Here is a 21,800-nt window from a genome sequence, read left to right as displayed (position 1 = left end):
GCCCAGATAGATCTGACACTGTGAGTATCAAGCTAGGTAGAGAGTGATGGAATTTGGATATGTTCCAGTTACCCTAGTTCAGGCCGAAATTGGGAGGGGGAAAGGCAGAGGAAAAGCTAAAATTTAAATCAAATTTAGAGTTCTGGCTACTTCTTGGAAAGAATAATTTTGTTAGCATATTGAGAGCGAGTACTTACTGTTGAAGTGATATAAAGAGAGTCCAGAAAAATCATTGGCCTTCCTGAATTCTATTCAGGGGCAAGAGAAGAAATAGAATGCAAGGAAGATTTATAATAAAGGAAAAATGGAGGTAAAGATAAAATCCCATGAGTCATCAAAGTAGTGCTATATATGTGATCAATAATGAAGTATGTACTCACTGACCAAGAACCATGTATAATAAATTCTGCACAATGCAAAAGAAACCAGAGCACTAAATCGATGATAAGTCATATGAATAGATAGCATTGGGCTTTTGCTTTCTTTAAGTGATTTGTGTTGCTTATTAGGAAAGAGCTCAATACTGCCAAGTGGATCCATAACTTTTTTGTTTTCCTCTAACTTTACCGTTTTTACTTAGAATGGTGGCCTAAAACTCTGAAAGGAAAGCAAACCCAGAGATGAACACCTGAAACAGAAAAACCATGTGAGCCCCTTCTGTGACCGTGCCATGGCTGCTTCTCAGTCGTTTGATTTCCCTGTGGTCCTACACACCTTCTTTACACTGGTGTTACAGGTGGGGTGGAGGATGCAGCTGCGGAAATGGTATGTGACTCTGCATATCTTTGGACATGCTCTCAAATCAAGTATCGTGATTCCTGCCATTGCTTTGTGACTCTTTCCCCTTCCTTATGGATAATCTGAAAGGTGCCAATTTCAATTTCTATTTCCTGGTTTCAGGGCATGTGGAAGACCACGGGCCATGATTCTGGTTCAGAAAACGTGGCCGACCTGCAGGAGTGCAGTCAGGCCATGATGGCTTAAGTATTGCCACCTCAAAAGACAAAAACATTCAAATTCTGTTTCAAAGATGTTCTCATTACATAAATATCAGACACGTACGAATACCAGCTAGTACACAAAATGCCTTTAGTAGTTGCGTTTCTAGCAAAGCAACAAGACCTGGGCTGTCCGAGACCATTCACAAGCCCCTCTCCACAGCCCCCTGACCCCTTACCTCTGCAGTGGTGCTGGAGAAGAGCGGAGTGGTATTTGGAACCCATGGTGCCTCTGCAATTCCAGTCATCTGCAGATAGGGGTTCTGCCTCTTGCTGCTGCTGTGGCTGTAGTTTTCTGTCGTGGTCCTGGTGAAGGTCTCGGTGGTGTTCCTAATAAGGGTTTCTGGACTATATGTAATTGCACGAAACGTACGCGGGATTTGAGGGGGAGGGGTGTTTCTAGTGCTTCCAACGGAAACTTCAGCACCCAGCCGAGCTGAAGTAAAGAAAGGACAGTTGCTCAAATTACCTTCATGCTTTATGGATTCCTCAAATAAAAACAATTTTACTTAGAAAAAGAAGACCTCTTCAATGGTGGGCATGTGGATAAATTTCAATTATATGAAACAATCTAAGCTAGTTTGAGTGTGACAGTGCTCATTTGCCCTGTCCAATTCACTCATTCTTTACCATCGATTGATTTTACGTGGTGGAGGAAAAGTTGTGGAAACTGTTCTACCAGGAAAAACAAACAAAACAAAACAAAACAAAAACAAAAGCAACCCAGCTCTGTGTGGGGTAAGAAAAATTAAATGTACTCTAAGCAGGATATTGTCTATAACATTATATCTCCTAGTGCAGAGGTTCACTGACCTGGAGTCTATGAACCTGTAGGCGGTCACTGAATCGGTTTTAAGGGCTCCGTGAATCCCCAGAAATTTTACGCAAGGTTTTGTGTGTATGTGCTTGTGTATTTTTCTGTGAAGTTTCACGGTTTCTATGGAGAAGTTTCATCAACTTCTCATCTCAAAAGGATCATTAAACAAAATACCAGGTTGAGAACCACTGGTAATAACTTGCCTAACTTTATTACAAAGATTGAAGTCCTCAGAAAGTAAGGACTTTTCTACCCCTAATTGTGTGAGTAGCAAGTCATGAAATCGTTGCATTTTCTTAACTGCTGCCTGTCTTCTGGAGGAACAGTGAATTGATTTAAAACTTATGACCTTGTGGAATTAATTTAAAGCTGGTTCACCTAGCCATGATTTAAAAATGTGCTCTCCATCCTCTGTGGATCTTGTTAACACGCAAATTCTGATGTAGTGGGGATTGTCAGATTCAGGCTTTCTAACAAACTCTCAGGTGATCCTGATGTTGTTGTGCTTTGGACCACACTGTGAGTAGCAAGACTCAGGAGAAGAGTTGTGCAATATGAAGCATTGAGGCTTTCTATAAACTAATAGGCAGAGACAGCATGCTTAGATGCTTCCATCAATTCCACAGTGCACCCGAGTTTTCTGGGGTATAAATACCAACTAAAATCTTGCCAAATTAGATAGCCATGACCTTGAAGAGTTTCTGGTTTAAAGACTGGCAGAGGAAAGATTTTATTTTTTACCACTCCTTTATCAGTTTTTTCATTCAAACTACTCTTTATTAAGCAACTACTATGTGCCAGGCAGATTAATAGCTAAAGATAGCTATTAATCATCACATTTTCCCTAAGCTGATCTGCCCTGATGGTCCCTCTTTTGAAACACATTCCTTTCCATTCTAATTTCAACCAACTAACATATTTCGTATGCCAATGTATATAAAGAAGGAAAAGGCACAACAGAGGATGCTTGGGATTGAATCACCCCCCCCCCCAAAAAAAAAAAAAACAACAAGTTCAAGTCCTAACTTTGCTGGTACTGTGAGTGTGAACTCATTTGTAAATAAGAATTTTGAAGATGCTATCATTGGTTAAAGTGTAGATTCATTTGTGAATAGGATCTTTGAAGATCTTATTTAGATGAGGCCAAATGAATCAGGGTGGATCTTAAGCCACATGACTGGAGTCCCAATAAGGAAAGGAATTGGACATAGAGGTAGAAGCCAGAAGAGAGAAGAAGCCTGAAGTCAGCAGAAACCGGAAGAGCAGACACAAGGAAAGAGGGATTGCCATGTGCTGGATAATTGCCAGAACACAGCCACCTCTGGGAGAAAGCAAGCCCTGCCTATACCTTGATGCTGGACTTGTAGGCTGCAAAACCACAAGACAATAAACGTCTGTTGTTTAAGCCAATCCAGTGTGTGGTGTTTGTTAAAGCAGCCCTGGCAAACGAAAGCAGAGGATCAAGGTGGAGGAGACATTTTACCATTCAGCAAGATATACATATCAGCAGCTCTCTTTAAAGTTAACAAAATAAAAATGACTTAAGCATCCTTTGTGTTGTAGAGGGTAGTGCAAAGTTCCCTGTACATAGGGTTGCCAGATTTGGCAAATAAAAATACAGGATGCCCAGTTAAGTTAGAATTTCAGATAAACAATAAATACTTTTTAAGTTATGTATGGCCCAAATATATACTAATACAGAGATTATATTATGTATTATATTGCTTAGTCAGAACATACTTATACTAAAAATTAATTATTTATTTAGAATCCAAATGTTGTCTATTTTATCTTGCAACCCTACCTGTACTTCTCTAGGTCCAGGATTTGACTAATTTTTGGACATTCCCCTTAATTTCTGTTTGTTTATCTCCTTCTAAATCCTGTGCCACTATCATTGCCTTTGAGACCTGGTAAGTCGTTCTGAACATAGATGAAGAGAATTATTCATCACACATATTTTCTACATGGACAATTCCAACTACACTATTAGTGAAATTCCTTTGCAACAAACTTCAAGGAGCAGTCTTAATTCTGTAGTCTTAGAGTTAGGTGCTTGAATATTCCCTTAAGTAAGTAGATTTGCCTGCTGTTGGGAAGTAAAAATTTCTGTATATTTTAGTCACATTGAACTTTAGACAGTGATGATTCTCTGAGTTGACTACCACCTATGACAATTTTAGCTCTCAGACCCTAAAAAAAAAAAAAAAAAAAGGATTTAATGATTAGGTTAGGACAAAAAGAAGCTTCCAAATATGAATACCTAGCTGTAATTATGACATCTTAGCATGTCAACCTATGCTTACTCTTTTCACTAAGGAGTAGTTGGTAAGTTTTCATCCAAAGAACATTCTTTTATTAGTCAACTTAGACATTTGATTCAGTGGATGAAGCGGTAGTTTCCCAAAATTAGATAAATGATCAAAATGCTCCAGAAATTTCTTCTGCAAATAACATAGCTTATTACTATTGCATGTAGCTTTGGACTGTCTTATGGAACAAATTTCAGTCTTCTGTAATTGTCTTTAATTAACTTTCTAAATATAATTTAGAAGCACTCCAAACCAAACAACTCTGTTTTCCATTTCAAGTCACAACCCTTTTTCCAAAGAAAGAACCTACAGAATATCCAACTATAGTACCCCTTAATTTTGTGTCTGTGTTTTTACCTTGTGCTATTTAAGAAAAAAGAAGCTTTAGCCTTAACATCCAATGTCTGAGTTTCAAGGATTTAAAAGCAGTGGTTCACAAACTTTGATAGGCATCAGAATCACCTTTGGAGCTTGTTAGAATATTGAATGCTTGACCCTCCCTCTAGAACTGTAATTCAGTAGGTCTGGTATGGGTTCAGTATCTACATTTCTAACAAGCTTCTGAGGTGATTCTCACACATATCTAAGTATAACATTTTACCACATACACAATATGAGCCAAAGTTGAATATTAATCATTTCTTATGTGGGTAGTGAAGGATTGTAAAATAGATGACAGGAAAAGAAAATCCATTATAGAAATATTTAAAGATATCAAAATGCATTTATTTTTCCATCTTCTGAACTCTTTGCTAAAATAAGCACTATGAAATGATATGAAAAATAGTATATCTTTGGATGTTTTCATGTCTATGAATTCCTCTGACGTTCTTTAAAAATGAATATACATTTCACAGTTCATGAAAGAACAAGATGTGTTTTGACAAATGCAAGGAAAAGTTCTTACACAATGGGACAATATGTTGAAGCTATTTATAAAAAAGCTTTATTGTACCATTGCTACTACATTGTTTCCACATCATAACACAATTCCTCTCAGAACACAATTCAAGGTAAGGCAGACCATCCTGGTTTGAAGAGTTGTAGCACTTAAGTTGCAAATAGCTCTTTTTATAGGGTTACATTGCCTGTAAGATGATTTGCAATGACTGCATCATATCAAGATCATCTTTCCAATGCATTTTTAAAAAAAGAGATATGTGTATTGCTGTTTTTAAATTAATCTATGATTGGATCAGAAATAATAATAGAAATTCGATTTTTGTATAATGTTAATAAAGACAACAAACAATTTGGTAGTTTCCCTCCCCTTTAAATGATGCAAATAATTTTAAAGCAGGTTGTAAACAGAATAACTTGAATAAAACTCATTTTGGAGACAGACAATTTTAATTGGATTAATTTTGTCTATATCAGAACATTTGATTCTGTAGGAAGATGCCAGATTCTTATGTACTTTTTAAAAGACAGAAATATCACTGGAAAAAAGATATAACAAATGAAACAGAAGACACTTTAGAAAAATGATGATATATATATATTAAATACATCGAACCAAATTTGGGTAGAATAAGGATAAAGTGAAAGAGATGGAAATGTTGATAGTCTAAATAATTGTTGGAAGTGGTTAAAAGAATAAACATTTCATAGAGCCCAGACTTCAATTAGAGATATGAATAAAGCAGATCTGGTTAAGACTGGTAAATCAGGTCAAAGCATAAAGGTTGAAACTGACTGTGTGTTAAATCTTCTTCTTCCATGTGAGAAACAAAGAAAGAGATATTTATTTGGTGTAGGATCTATATTTTCTAAACAATATAACTTCTACAGTCAGTTTGTTCAAACACTACAATTACATGGAACTTTGAATAGGAAATGAGCTATGGTATGTCTGTATAGATTAGAATGAAATAGCAACACATCCTAAAGTAAGTTGGGTAGAGAATAAAAATATATATTCGGGGTCCCCCTGAAGAACTGGGGGAGGATGCAGAGGTGTTGGACTTCCTTACCTGGATTGTTGCTGTTTTTCTCACAAACATTGGGGGCTGACGGCTTGATGTGCTGAGCACTCTGTCTTGGGGCTGGCCCTTATGAAGCTTGTTGCTGCAAAGGAGAAGCTAAACCCACTTACAATTGTCCCTAAGAGTCTTCCCCTGAGTGCCTCTTTGTTGCTCAGATGTGGCCCTCTTTCTGTAACTAAGTCACCTTGGCAGATGATCTCACTGCTTCCCCCCCCATGTGGGACCTGACTCCCAGGGGTGTAAATCTCCCTGGGATGACTCCCGGGGATGAATCTGGACCCAGCATTGTGGGATTGAGAACATCTTCTTGACCAAACGGGGGATGCGAAATGAAGTAAAGCTTCAGTGGCTGAGATATTTCAAATGGAGTCAAGAGGTCACACTGGTGGACATTCTTATGTACTATATAGATAACACTTCTTAGGTTTTAATGTATTGGAATAGCTAGAAGTAAATACCTGAAACTACCAAACTCAAATCCAGTAGCCTTGACTATTGAAGCCGATTGTATAACAATGTAGCTTACAAGGGGTGACAGTGTGACTGTGAAAATCTTGTGGATTGCACTCCCTTTATCCAGTGTATGGATGGATGAGTAGAAAAATGGGGCCAAAACATAAATGAAAAATAGGGTGGGATGGGGGGGGTGACTTGGGTGTTCTTTTTTTTTTAATTTTTATTTTTTATTCTTATTCTGATTCTTTCTGGTGTAAGGAAAATGTTCCAAAATAGATTGGGGTGATGAATGCACAACTATAAGATGGTACTGTGAACAGTTGATTGTACACCATGGATGATAGTATGGTATGTGACTATATTTCAATAAAACTGAATTAAAAAAAAAAGAATAAACATTTCAGAAAATGTAATCAGTGTAACAAAGAGTAAGTTTAAAAGATAAGTATCTAAAATGTGAGGAAGTAAACCAAGAAGTGAAAAGTTTGTGAAAAGAGATGTCAAAAATGGAAGCTTTGCAAACAAGAAGAGAAAAACAAATCTTTCGGAGGTCATAATCAGAGGTAAAAAATAACACTTCACAGAACTTAAAAAAGACCCAAGATTAGGAAAAAACTAAAATTTATAGATGAAAATTAACACCAAGACGTAGCATAGTTAAAAGAAAAAAAAAAACAGAACAGTGAAAGTTTTAGGTTAAAAACTACTAAGTGAAAGACTAGATAAATAAATAATAATAATAATAAAAACTCACCAACAGCAATTATTTCCCACCTACTATACTATGACAGAGGTTGCCTTATGAAAAGTGCCTGCTTTATCCCAAGGCCCCATGGTTTCTTTTGGACGAGGATGTGATGGTGGAGTAGAAGATAAGCATGCTGGGTGGAAGAGGAAAGATGACTTGTCAGTTCATGCTACCTGGGTGAGGGAGAGAAATGCTGAACCAGAGGCTAACTAAATGGGATCAGGGAAAGAGTAGGTGAGGTGGGTGAGACCCTGGGGTGCCAGGACCGACTTGCCCATTAAACACAATAGGCACAGGATATAGGGTCCTCAATATTTTTAGGGCCCATAAAAATGACTTAAATTAATTAAAAATGAATATCCAAAAATGAACCTTTAGGGTTGAAGAAAATGTTTTAATTTTTTCTCACATCAGGAAAAAAATGAGAATTTTAGGGCCCATGAAAATCTTAAATAGCTTTAATTAATTAATTAATTTTTAATGATGGGAGTGGCCCATCAAATCAAAAGTGTTCAAGGCCCATGAAAGTCATTTGTGACTTTGGTGTGCCCTGGTAAGTTCATTGAGATGTCACACGTTGAAAATGGTTGGGGTCTCTGGACTCTGTCAGATATTTTCAATTATCATATAAATAAATGATCAATTAAAAGGCCCATGTTGTTATAATGATGCAAGGAGGAAACAAACCCTAAAATGGCTGTGATGGTCAATTTGGTCAAAGCAGGGTCTGTATATACAAAAGACACTTTCTGTTTGTTTATTTTTTAACTCCCCCATCATCTCTCTGTTTTCACTAAGCATTTCTGCCAACCACTAAATCAGAAAGCCTCTAATAAAAACCCTTTCTACGGAGAGTAACATGATTGCTTATCTTTTACAAGGCTTGTGCATTTTATTTCCCCAAATTACTACAATTAAACAATTTCTTAAACCAGCAATTATATTAAGTCTGCTAGTAACACGGTTTACTTCATCACCAAAATGTCTTTTAGTTTCATTTGCTCAATCATATCAGGGACACTTGAATATTTGCCTGCCAAAATTTGCCTGCCCTCAGAGAAATAAGAGATTTGATTGAACCAATCTGTAATAGATTCTGAATAAATGTCGGTTGGTTGGCTGACATATACAAAATTACTGCCCATACAATATTATACACCTAAGTGAAAGTAACAATTTAAGACTACTGGCCAGATTTTTATAAACATAGAAAGACTTGGCATCCCTTGGAGAAGATATCCGAGAAATGGATGGAATTTTGCACCCTTCACCTGTAAGTCCTGGGCACATGGATATGCTCTGGTGTCGTTGAAGCCAGTGCCAAGTTTAGTGTGTTTTAATTTCCCCCTTCTCGGAGCTTATTTGCTTAGATTGACTTGCAAATCAGTAATTTCCTTTGATTAAATTTACCTGTTTTCCGAAGAGATATGGCAGTCAAGAAATGAGTTATTTTCCCCGTCATGTAGATCCATAAATATTTGGTAATAAAGCCACTGTAGCCTTTCTTGTCTGCTTGAGGGGTCAAGACAATCCCCTGCTAGAATATATGCAGCTATAATATTGGATGGCTTGGTGGGTTTAAAATTTTTATTTGGTTTGCATAGAAGAAACAGGCAATAGTCCTGATTTCAACAGTGGCTTTCCTCAATGTAGTCCTCAGTTTTCCTTTCTTGTTTCCTACAATTCTGATATTCAACTCTTTCTAGAAAAGGAGACATTTAGTAATTTAATCAGTATACACTGGGTTCTAAGGTTAGCTTTAGAGGAGATATAAAAAGTGGGTTCTAAGGTTAGCTTTAGAGGCGATATAAAGTTTGTTCTCAATAGGCTTATAGTACAGCAATTTAGTTTTACTAACAGCTTCCCCCTCCCCCCATGGGAATCTCCTGTTTTATGCAAATGACTTGGTCATAGGAAAATGACTTTTGCAACAGAATTTCAAGTGAGCTTTCCTGGAATATATTAATGTATCAGTAGCCCCCAAAGCATAGGTCAATACGATTTTCCCATTAACTTATAAGTTTTAAGCTATACCAGAAGCACCCCCCAACTTATATGTGTTGTTTCAAGAGTTTGTAAATCAGAGATTTGAATCTCAGAATGCAATTTACTCTTGAAGTAATAACACTGCTTTTTAAAAAAAGTCAAATATGTGATTCAATAAAAATGCAATGCTACTGAATTGATCAAAATGCAGTTTTTTCTTATTCTTATTGCATTATTGATAACTGCTTTGTGTCAATTTATATAATGAGATTGAGAAATTATATAGAAGAGATTTCTAAACATTTATGCTCTTAATACATTGACTCTGAAGATGTAGGTATAAAATGTAACACCAAAATACATGGAGGAAAACAGAGGATTTCTGTCAGCCATTTGTTATTTTATTGATACATTGCTAAAAGTATGAATATTTATAAATATCTGGATATTTGGCATCTGATTGACAAAATAATAGAATGAGAGAATGACATTTTTCAATTTTTAACCAGATAAGCTCTCATGTTGGAGACCATCACTTTATTATCATTCTTATGAATCAGAATAATAGCTATAGGGCTCTAATTTTTTAATTGACTAAAAAAGGTTTATATTAAAAAAAAAGTCTGTCTACCAGTTACAGACTTCCTTTGTACCAAATGAAGTCAAGCAGTGTACTCTTTAAGGGCAAACTTGAAATTAAGAGGGAATGGTAAAAATCTCAAACTGATCCTTTCTTTAATTTGGTCATCAATCATGCATAGGTGTGTCTGGTTCCACAAAATCAACCTATTCTATTTAATTAGGTTCGATTAGTTATGTCCCATTAAATTCTGTTCTATTCTGTTTGACCCATTAAATAGTTGTTTTGAGGGGCTTTAAAGCAATATAAACTAGATGAAAATACAAAAAGAAAGAAAGATGAATTTTACATTCTTGCCCTGATGAAAATCATTGTAGTATTTATTGGTTATTTGAGGAAACCTGATTCTAATAGGTCCTCCTCTGAAAAACTTCATACTAATCTTAAATTGAACTTGAATCCACTTTGAAGTCTATGCAATTCATCCTGATATAAAGGAACTCTGAGTAAATGAGAGGAAAAAGAAAGAAGGTAGATAGCCTAAGCAATTGTGTACTCTGGCTTATTTTAAAAACATACACCATTTAAAAATTATCCTAATTTTTTTTTTTATAAGCAGTGTTGTTTAATGTGACATGCTAGCAAGAATTTATTAGAGAAGAGGGTACTTTTTCCTATTTACACTCTATTGTAATGATCTATTTACATACCTGTCTCTCCTGTTACTCTAAGGAGCAAGACATAATTAGTGATTCTCATTGGCTGCAACTAGAATACCCAGGAAGTATAATAAAAATGCAGAGTTTGATTTAATTGGCCTGGGAGATAAAGCCCAGCATCAGTATTATTTAAAAGCTCCCCATATGCTTCTGATGTGTAGCTTGGGCTGAGAATCACTGGTTCAGGGTTATTCAATTACTAGCACAAGGTCTGGTACACAGTAGATGTTACATAAATATTACTTGGATGCTTGTGTGAAATCATGAATGTTCTTCTCTGGAACAAATATAAAACATATGGTCCAGATTTTGACCTTCACAGATATGCTCCCTTTTACTGAAAAACTTAATTTAAAAAATTAACAACCTATGGGTGAACAACATGCATGTTTGTACTCCATACATTTTAGAATTTAGTTATAATGCCTTGAAAAAGGGCATTTGGAATCATTCGGTATAAACATATTTGGTTAATTTTTTTACATTGCCTTCTCTAACAAATCAGTGAATTTTCATGCTTTGTCCACTAATATCACTTTGTATTTTTAATCAGTGTTAAGTTTAAGACAGAGCAGAAAGAGATCTGTCAGGCTATAATTGTGTTAAAGCAAAAGCATATATTGTAGCTGTATGTATTCAAATATGAGATTATTTGTACAATAATTGTGCAAATTTTAACTCATTTTCTAGAAGTCCATTTTTTTTCCAATACATATTATTGGGCCTGTTTTGGATATGGCTTTTTGGTTGCTAATCACAAATGGTTTATTCTATGCACTTTATTTTGGAAGTTAAGCGCATCATAGGACATGTTTATATGAGGATCAAAGGAGAAAGTCTTCCCATGAATTATCTTCTGTTTTGAATAACTCTTCACTGGATTCCACATCTACTTTTTTTAAGGTTCCAATTAAAGAATCTTCTCAATGAGGTTTGATTGGGGTTTGGGGGAGAATCTCATTTCTTGTGTATAACTGTACAACCAGAATATTTTGATTCTATGTTGTTTAGGACAGGCCTTGCTAGATGAGTCACTGAAAAGGAATTTTACAAATTGGTACTTTATGTTGTACATTCTCTCATAAAAATTGAATTTTCTAATTGACTTTTACATTTTTGTCTTGTTCTTACAGTCAGAAGAGATATTAAGACCATAACTGTCAACTTCTGTAGTAGAAGAGCCTCCTGCATTCAATTGGCATCTAACTAAATGCTTGTTTAGTTTATGAAATGAATGAGTGACAGAAAATTTTCCATAATCAGGATGTTGGGAAAACTCATATGAGTCTCAAGAATCAATACCTAAGAGAGAAATTTAAGGGTATAGTGGATGCTGATTCCCAAATGGAGCTACAGATCAAAATTATTTCAGAAGCTTTTTAAAAAATGCCAAGCATTATGCCCAAATCCAGATTTCCTGAAACAGAATTTTGGAGGTGGCAATGGAGCAGGAAAGGGCATGAATGCTGGAATTTTGTATTTTTAATAAGCCCCATCCTACCATGTGATTCTTACACAGTCATTTGGGTAAAGGTCTGTGGTCAAGGATTTGGTAACCACTGATAAAATGGAATGTGCACTGGACAGGGAGTTAAGAAACTTGAGTTCTAATCATAGCTCTGCCCCTAAACTATCTGGGACAATTCACTTAGCCTTGTCAAACTTCAGTCTCCATCATGAAAGTGTTCATTTCTAGATAATTTCTTCAGTGATTGTAAAGCCCATTGTGATTCTGTTGGTTTTTTCTTTCATGACTTCCTAAAGCAAACCTCTAATATGAGCAAATAAGCAATAAAATGATTAAATAAAAGAGAGGATTAAGCTTCATGTATATTCACAAAGAAAAATTCCTAGCTCAGAATTGTATTGTGTGCTATACCAGGAGTTTGTATGCATGTATATAAGTTTTTACATGTATCCACCAATAGATTATATCCATTAATGACCAATAAATTAGAATACTCTGCCTGCGGCTGTATATTGGTTTTTACTATTTCAAAAGTATGTTAACTCTAAAAGGTATCTATCCCTAAACACCAATCCAAGAGATTTGAAAAAGTACAATTTATTATCTTTCCCGGCTAATCAAACAACATTTTTGTTGTTTCTCAGAATGGTTTCTCATAGTCAGAGAGATAATAGAAATGTCTATGTCAGCAAAATCTAACAATTTCCAGCTGATGGACTTCAATCATTACATATGTATGCTGTGTACATGCTTGGTCTATGCTTGTATCTAGTAGCATTTAACCCAAAGTGCCAAGCATAGTGTGTGGCACAAAATAGAAGCTAAATAAATACTGGTTGAATTAATAAAAGAAGCAAGGAAAGAAGGTAAAGAAGGGAGAGGGATACAGAAAGAGAAACCATGAGTTTATTTTAACGAGAGTAATGAAGTTTCCCAAGTTGTTGGGCACCAGTTTCCATTTGCATTAGCTTATGAGTCTTCTATGGAAAATATATTGGAGCATGTCAACTTTGAGTGTAGGAAATCAAGACATTTAGCAGAAGAGTTTTCAGAATTGGTTCTGAGGGGAATAGCTCACCTTTTTTTGGGCAGAGGCTTTCATTGACCGGCTTTCCCTTCTCGTTGACATCTATTTTCATCCAGCTATGGAGGTATTTCCTGTCCTTCTTGACCACTACCCTGGAGCCTTGTTTCTTGAGAAAGAGAGAGGCATTCTCCACCTCCAGGAACCCTTCCTGCTCATAGCAGGTCCATCGGGGTGCCTGGGAGCAGGGGGTGAAGATGACTGGACGAGAAGGGCCCCTAGAGGAACTGGAGACGCCCAGGCACAGGGCAGATTTAACATGAAGGAGCTTTCCCTCTTCGGTCCACATCCACTGCTGGTTTTGGCTGGTCCCATCGCAGAAGCCCACGGCTGCTATCTTACTTTTGAAAAGGCACTGTTGTTTCTGGACATGAACAATCTGAAACCCTTCTGGAAGATGAAAAGCTTATAAAGTACTGTATAGTAAATTATCAGGCCCATTAGAAAACAAGATAACCCGCTCACAAATCAACTAAATACAAATACTAGATTGATTTATCCTTTGCCATCATTTCAATTGAATATTTGCAGATTCAACACCTATGGTTTATGATCCCAAGGCTGATAATATAAAATGTTAAGAATGTCACACTTGGCTCCCTTTCTTTCACTTTCACATGGTTTAGGGAAGAAAACACAACCCCACTGAAATAATGAAAGGAAGCTTAGAAAAGAAACAAAACCATCGGAAGAACAAGTTGTGACTTTTTAGTCCAATTATTTAAACATGCTGAAGTTATGAAAAACCCTGTTCCCGTTTTTTTTTTTTTTTTTTTTTTTACCATTTTACTCCTTCCCCAACTCTAAAAAAGCACCTCTTTTCCAATCATTAAATGACCTTCACAATACAAGTTGGATACTTTGAATAAAAGAAATCCAAGAGATTTGCTTTCCCTACCGTCCTAGGTAACAGTAACCAATACAAGTATTGATTGTCACAAAGCAAATTTCTTACAGTATTGGGGAGAAGCATTTCTCTTTCTTTTTTTTTTTTGGTGACACTCTCTTTACAATTTTCCCTCAAATACTAATTCATAGAACTTTTAAAAATCAGCATTTCTCCATGTAAGAAAATGAAACACCTGACTGTTAAACATCAGTAGTAAAAAGTGAGATATTCAGGCTCAAAAACATTTCAACGTGCTTGTATTTAAATTGCCCAGTTCTCCCATGAAAACATTTGGCCCTTTCAAATAACTTCCAAATAAAACATTTGCTACCCCCTTTAGTCACATTTCTTATTTTCTTTCCTTGAGATAAAACAAAACAAAACTATAACCTGATTGGAAAAAGTCTCCTTAGCATTGGGCAGGCTGTGGATTGTTATCTAATAATAAAAATTCCTCCTCGAGGTGTTTTACTCTCTGTTGTAAAGACGGCATTTCAGGAGCTGCTCAAGGCATCCAGAGGACGTAAGGAGACCATTTATTTTCTCCTGGAGAGAAATCTTGCCACTGTGGACACAGCTGGATCCTTCGATTCCCCTTCCTTGTCTTTGGCTAAACTGCCATGGGATCCTGGCTCCATTTCTGTCTCACTTCAGACACTTTCCAAAGGGCAGAACTCCTCGGCGGGATGTGGGAGAAATGCCTCAGGGAAAATGAGGCAGGCACACTCACCTGAGTTCCCGAGGATCAAGCAGGTAAGAATCACCACGTAAAATTCAGCCTCCATTTTCCACTTAACAACTGTTCATGCTTTGCTTGGGGAAAAAAAAAAATTCTCCCAGATAAGAGAAGCAAAGACTAGGAAGGAAATGTGCCTTCGTGGTGGGGGGAAAAGTCCGTGACGAGCACTTCCTCCTATTGAATTGTTTGGGGGAGTTTTACACCAGTGTCCTTTTGTCTGTTTCCTTAGAAAGAAGGGATTATGATTACCTCTCTTTAATGTAGAAAAATTCCAGCCTCTAGGAACAGAATAAAACTCGTAAGTCTTCACCTACCATTCCTTTGGCACATGACTACTTCTTAACCTCAAGAGGGAAGAAAGGAATTGTAATCTTGGACAATTAAATGTTCCTACATCATGACATCTCTTCAGGTGATGTGATTCTTCTGAATAAACACAAACCATCTAATTTATGAGAGGCTATGGTAAGTGATATAAAGCCCTAAACATGTACTGTTTGCGTAATGGTATGCTGGGCGATTACCCAGGGATACCACATAATGATGGCACTTTGGGATCATTATCTCTCAGGTGATGACAGTATTACATTTTGAGATAATCATCTCCACTGGGTAGTTGCAAAGACTAAAGTTAAACTCATCACATTATCTACTTCAGGCTTCCCCAAAAGATAATGGCCTCTCTCCAAATAGGAAAAAAAGAGTATATGCTTTAGTTAATGTTTAGTATTAAGAGTAGTTTATTGGCAGTATGAAACAAAGTCAACATTGTGGCATTAAAAATCCATACATGAGCTCAACACCTAGTGCCTGCTGAGTTTAGTTATTCTAACTTCGTTTATCTCTTGAGGATTAAAACCTTTCAGAAATTTAAGGACATACATGGCAGCATCCTTTTGAAGAACGTCTGGAAATGGGAGAGGTTACATCATTCCCAGAGGCATCTGCCTTTTTTTGGAAGAGAGAGTCCCAGGTAGACAGCATATTCAAAAGTTCTCTCTTAGTAAAAGACAGACAAGTATTTAAAATCTTGATATTTCATAGTTGCTACAAATTTGTTTTTCCTTTTTAAAGTAAAATGACTCACAATGTAGAAATAAATGGGATAGAGTTCTGGAGCAGAAGCCACCTCTATGCCCAATAATAGAGTAAATTCATATATATCCAAAGACAATCATTGTGCTCTGTAATTGATTGATAGGAGGTACCATGAATATACATTTAACAGGTACTATTATCAAGATACATTTCCATATAAAATAGCTACTGCTTTTGATTTTTTTCAAAAACAGGACTTATTTGTTAAAAACCACTGTCAATCACTTGCAAATTTTAGCAGCAAGAATCTGGTAACTGAGAAAGGTAATAGCACTTAAAATGAGAACAGTTTAACAGCTGACAGTCCATTCACAAGACAGATTTTGCAGACATTAAAGCTTCTAAACACGCAATAATAATGTCTTCAATAACTTTTCCAGTCATCACCTGATGGCATGTATCAGAATGTTACATACATTCAGTGTGGCAAATAGTCAATACAGACAAAACAAAACCTGCCTTAGGATGTGTGAGAAATCTTTCATACCTCCATTAGCATAGGCCATTCAAAACATTTTGGAGGATGCTTACAAATGCATTCATATACACAAAGGGCTGGCGATCTTTAAATATGTCGTCGAGTCTTCTGCAATCCATGCCACAGGTTGGCTTTGGAGCTTCGCTTTCCGTACATTGCAGGAAGCTCCTTTTAGGAGCTTCAGGTGGGTAATTTGAATTATCACCCCAAGAGATTGATGCTCTGCTAAGTCTTCAGTGAATCACTCGACAGTTGCTGCTGAAAGTCTGCTCTCAAACAGGCTGAGGGCATGATGAACAAATTCATACTGTTCACTGGTTTGGACCATTCCACCCCTGCAGTGAAAAGATAATAAAATAACTTCTTTTGGCTATGTTCTGCAATTCCAAGTAACACAGAGAACATTCAAGCTAGACTGTCCTCCCAAAGACAAAAAGATTGGTTCACCTGATGATTCTTTTGTTATCTCTCTTGTCTATGTCCAAAGGACTGAAATGGCAAACTTAATATCTTAATGTACAAAAGGGCTTAACACAATGCCTGGTACACTAGACACTCACTTGATTTACTTACATATCAACTATTAATGGGTAGACAGTATAGTTCAATGGTTAAATACTTGGACTTTGGAGCCAGCCCGGTTGTCGTCTGATGATTCTTATCTATGTGACCTTGGATAAGTTCCTTAAAACCCTTTGTGCCTCAGTTTCCTCTTCTCTTAAAATGAGGTAATGAAAGTAACTGTATCATAGGGTTGCTGTGAAGGTTAGATTAATTAAATGTAACTGGGGCATCCAGATTACTTTACAGTTGCCTTGTCATTCAACTTATGTAAAAATGGTTTATGCATTTTGATTAAAACCAATCTAAGTAGGTTAATCAAACAAAAGTCACCTGTGAAATGTTGCTCTTTCTACAAGTGAAAAGAAAGTCTACCCTGGAATGGTTTGAGTAAATCAAATGGAAACAACCTCAGTTTCTGGAGGTGGTATGCTGGGTATCTAAATACAATAGCAGGTGGGCCCTTCAATGTTTTTGGAAAAAGGAAATTAACTCTTGCTTTTTTCCTTTTGTTATCACCATTATGATCACTAGTTCCCTAGCATTTCCTTTGTCACTAGATTAGTAGAAGACAGCTGTCTTCGTGAGAAATAATGATGCTTCTCATTGTACTTTTGTATATAAAATCGCTATGCCACATTTTGCTCCTTTATAATTTTGGTTCTTTAGCTTGGCCAAGCTACCAGACATTAATTTAAATGTTATCTATTTTCTCTACTTACTGAATAATAGCATCACTGTTAGTAGATTTGAAGTCTCTTTAACTCCACAATCATACAACTAATTTTGAAGTTGTATTTTAGCCAGTTCTCCTTAGTGGCTATTAGTACCATTCAAAATAATTATTTTAAAACCATTGAATCACTTTGCTCTAAAAACAGGATATATTACCTCACTGTAGCATGATTTCTGATTAATGGTAATAACGAAAACTAGGCCTGTATTCAGGTTTACTGGTAAACCCCCACAAATATAAGCTTATAAGTTATGAAAGCAGTAAAGGACTTCACCTTTCAAAAACTAAGCAGTGATTTTTCAGGCAGGTTGATATGATGCCAGAGTGATGTATTTAGCAAGAAATATAAAGTTAAAAAATACACAGATTTCAATGAAAGCATCTTATTGGCAGACACAAAAGAAATATTTGCTGAGTCTGTTTCCTTAGCGCTGCACATTTTGTTATACTAAATGTCACTTTCTGGCCAAAGTATTCTTTGTTTGTTCGTAAGTTGACAAAAGAAATTGCCAGCTGAGGACGTGGTGGCCCTTCCTCTTCTTAGCTGGATGATGATTTACGGCCACACCCAAAAACAAAGCAGGTGTCTGGAAAATGCTGGCCTTGACCATGAACCTTGGGAGATCCAGCCACAGTAAATAGTAGGCAGCTCCCTTCCTCTGGTTTCTGCACGGCTCAGAGAACCAGCACTTCTCTCACTTCAGCTCTAGATGGTATATGGAACCTCCTATGTGCTCCATCTCTTGAATTTCCTCTCACCACTTACCTCACTTCGAGGTAAGGTTTTCCTAGTCTTGCATATCTGGTCAACTCTGGTATTTACCTGTCCAAGACATAGTCTTTACCTGTCCTAGACACAGTCTTGGTTTTAGTAATCATTTTAGTCCAAGTGGGTTAGCAGCGCATTTTAATACTTGGGATAAAATTACATGACATTCTGTTAACTAAACAAAGGTTGTTTCAGCTGATGAGGGTGGTGAATACGGGAAAAGGAACCCATTAATTGTGGACTGGTAAGAAGTCTTGCAAGTCTGAAGGCTTAAGGAAGTATGTGAAAAGTTCTACTACTTTCCATTTAATTTGGAAATTAAAAAGTAAAGAATTGCATTGGAGAGATCCTCAGAAATCATTCATTCTAATTGCCAACAAAACATTGCTTTTTCCAGAAGGAAGGTTTCTATAGGGCAGATGGCCAGCTACCTTCTGCCTGAATGTGCAGGTGGTGAGATACCTTTAGAGGCAGTCTTTCCCAAGGTTGGCAGGTAAACTTTTGATTATATGAGAATTAATCTTCTAACTTTCCCCCCATTGGTCCAACTGAAATGACCTAAAAAGAAAGTCTTAAGGTTCCTCTTGGAGTCACACAATGGCTCTCAAAATGCTGGAAAACAACCATCAAAGTCCCATAATCTTTTCTTCTCTAGACTAAACATCCTGTACTCACTCAGTATTTCTATACAGTCTGATTTCTGTGTCACTCATCAATCTAGACTCCCTGTTTTATAGGTTGTTTCATCAAATATATACTTCTTAGAGTATTGTTTCTACTCCAGATGTGATCTAGTCAGTGGGAACATTTTCTTCTTTGAGCTGCACATTATAGACCAATAAAACCTCCTAAGTTTGCATTTGCAGGTACAGTGGGTACTTAGATCCCACAGTGTCTACATGGTGTCTGGCACTTGGCTGTGCTCACCAAGCATTTTAGGATATTGAATGAACACTCAGGTTAATTAAAATGTGTGCAGGATTATTTTGAATATGAAAGTACAGCTCTCTCCCATCCCATATTTATGTTATTGACTTTTTAAAATTAAATGCAGGACTTTCTATTTACTCCTATTAATTTCAATTTGTTAGTTTCAGAACAATATTCTTGTTTATTGAGATCACTATTTCTATCATTCAATATATTAGCCTTCTATTTCTCACTCTCAGCAGTGTCTTTTCCAGATATTTAACAAGCCTGCCTTATATCTTTTCATCTGTCATTTATTAAAAAATAGGAAAAAAAATAAGGCCAAAGTAGGGTCTGCCCAATCCTTTCCAAATTGTTTCCAACAAGGCTGTCAGTCCTGTGAGGTCAAGCACAATGTCAGAGTCTTCTATCTGTGACAGTGAAAAGCACATACCTGTTCTAGGTAAGGGCTTGTCAATATGTTACCCAGGCCATGCTATTTTTAAGTCATGTGAAAACAGATAAACTCCAGGCTGACAGAAGGCAAAGGACACCCAGAGTGCATTTGAAGGAGGACAGTTCAAATTCAGAAACTCATCATAACCACTGTTGAAAATATTTAAGTAATGTCCAACTGCATATACTGGCATATAAAACACTCTGTTGATCTTTGTAGGAACTTACAGTCTAGGCTTACGTGGTAGATTTTACTGCTACGGGGCAAATACAGTCTTTTTTATAGACTTGCCAGAGCAAGAAATACCCAGGAAGCTAGCACAGTGCCTGTATACAAAACATACTTAGGAAATGAATGAATCAATCCAGATTAATCATGAGGATCTCAAAAGAGCCCTAGAATAATTTATCGTCTGACTTAGTTCCCATTCTCTAGCTTAGGTCAGACAGGGCTCCATGTACTTGCTGAAGACTGGATCTATATCACTGACATAAAGTTCCTAATGCAAATGGGTCCTAGGAGGTAAGAAGCAGCGGTGTTCTTTTTTTTTTTTTAAGATGCATCATCCAACTGGCTTTTGAAGAATGGGCACTAAACTAATCCTTGACCTCCAAGAGATCATAGTTTAAACTAAACCAAGACTAAGATTTTAAAAGATTGCCCTGGGGGATCAAGATGATGTTCCACTGGAGAAGGCCAGTGGGGTCAGAAATGGCTGGATCATTAGCCAAGCAGCAAGCCAGACATTACCGTCATTACCCAATACTCAATAAGGCATCCTCCCTCCTTGGAAGAATCCTCTTTATCTGTTTTCCCAGCAGACATAACACATTAAGCTACAAACTGCTGAGCAAGGGTAAGTTTAACAAAACAAGAGTAAGGCCATATAAAAACAGGACAAGGGAACCCAGTCAGCTGTAAGAGTAGCCATAGGTCTGAAAATGCTTAGAATTCCCAAAGTGTCAGCTTCATTATCAGTAGGGGCCAAAGTGTATTAAGGGGTAAAAAGACAACATATACCATTGTCAAGACTACTTCTGTTCAAATCCCATCTCCAGCACTTACTAGCTGCTTTACCTTATTAAATAACCTTTGCAATAATCAGTTTCCTCATCTGCAAAATGGTGAGATAATAAAACAACAGTGGCTATATAACAACATTGCTGTGAGGAATAAACAGGACAATCCTTCAAAATAGTTAGCACAAAGCCATGCACATAATAAACACCATAAATGTGAGATATAATTATTGTTATTGTTACTTTTGGTACTATTGGGTTGAACAGAACTAAGCAGAGGACTCTGGGATGAGGCTGCTGAAGGCCTTGGAGGGTCAAAACCAAACTGGCAGTGGACACAAATATTACCTAGGAAGGGCAAGCCCTGATGGAAAGATCTGAATATGTTTCTAATCATAACCAGCTTGGAAATCAGCTACAATGGAGGCAGATGATACAGTGGAAAGGAAGAGGGTTTGGAGACTGACAGACTCAGGTTTGAATCCTTGCTTTTGAACCATCTTAGACGATTCATTTGATCATTCACAACTTGGGTTTCCTCACTTATAAAATGACATTAATGACACTGACCTCTTCAGAAGGAGGGTTACATGAGTCAGACCATATCGGTGTCTAACCCAAGGTGGAATTCATAGAATTCCCAGGAGTCCAGAGTTCTACAACGGTAACTGAGGGGTGTTGGCCCAGTGGAGGAGGAGGCTCTGCCTTTAGGACTAGCTCTTAATCACAGTTTTGACCAGAGCAGGGCTGCTTTTTATTGGTTTTCCATACTGGCGTCTATGGAAGTTTCTCTTGCTCATGCAAAGTTTGAAAACCACTGGCCTAGCAAATAGTGTTTACCTACAAAGGATTCAAGTTTTGTAAGTTTTAAATGAGATAATCCATAGAGTGTTTAGCACAGTGGCTGTCATTTAGTGAGCCCTAAATAAATGCGGCATTTTTTTCTTATTCTTTTGGTAAGTGCTTGGTTAACACTGTGTCTGGGTAATTAA

General features: G+C 36.8%; 2 protein-coding genes across 3 annotated transcripts in view; both read right to left on the bottom strand.

Annotated features, from left to right (window-relative positions):
- Nucleotides 1–14,862, bottom strand: part of PTPRB (protein tyrosine phosphatase receptor type B) — a 128,945-nt gene extending 114,083 nt beyond the window's left edge. The window contains exons 1-3 of the mRNA XM_037848206.1: nucleotides 14,773–14,862; nucleotides 13,148–13,543; nucleotides 1,178–1,434 (exon numbers count right to left, since the gene is read on the bottom strand). Of these exons, the coding sequence (XP_037704134.1) occupies nucleotides 1,178–1,434; nucleotides 13,148–13,543; nucleotides 14,773–14,827 (708 nt within the window). The 5' untranslated portion in view covers nucleotides 14,828–14,862. The remainder of the gene's footprint in view (nucleotides 1–1,177; nucleotides 1,435–13,147; nucleotides 13,544–14,772) is intronic.
- Nucleotides 14,863–15,503: 641 nt separating this feature from the next.
- Nucleotides 15,504–21,800, bottom strand: part of PTPRR (protein tyrosine phosphatase receptor type R) — a 289,941-nt gene continuing 283,644 nt past the window's right edge. For both annotated transcript variants that reach the window (XM_037847618.1, XM_037847619.1), the window contains one exon: nucleotides 15,504–16,692. In XM_037847618.1, coding sequence (XP_037703546.1) covers nucleotides 16,599–16,692 — 94 coding nt within the window. In that variant the 3' untranslated portion in view covers nucleotides 15,504–16,598. The remainder of the gene's footprint in view (nucleotides 16,693–21,800) is intronic.

Source organism: Choloepus didactylus, chromosome 8 (genome assembly GCF_015220235.1).
Source record: "Choloepus didactylus isolate mChoDid1 chromosome 8, mChoDid1.pri, whole genome shotgun sequence".
NCBI lineage: Eukaryota > Metazoa > Chordata > Mammalia > Pilosa > Megalonychidae > Choloepus > Choloepus didactylus.
Note: the sequence above shows the minus strand (reverse complement) of the source record. Positions and strands in the feature narration are given on the sequence as shown.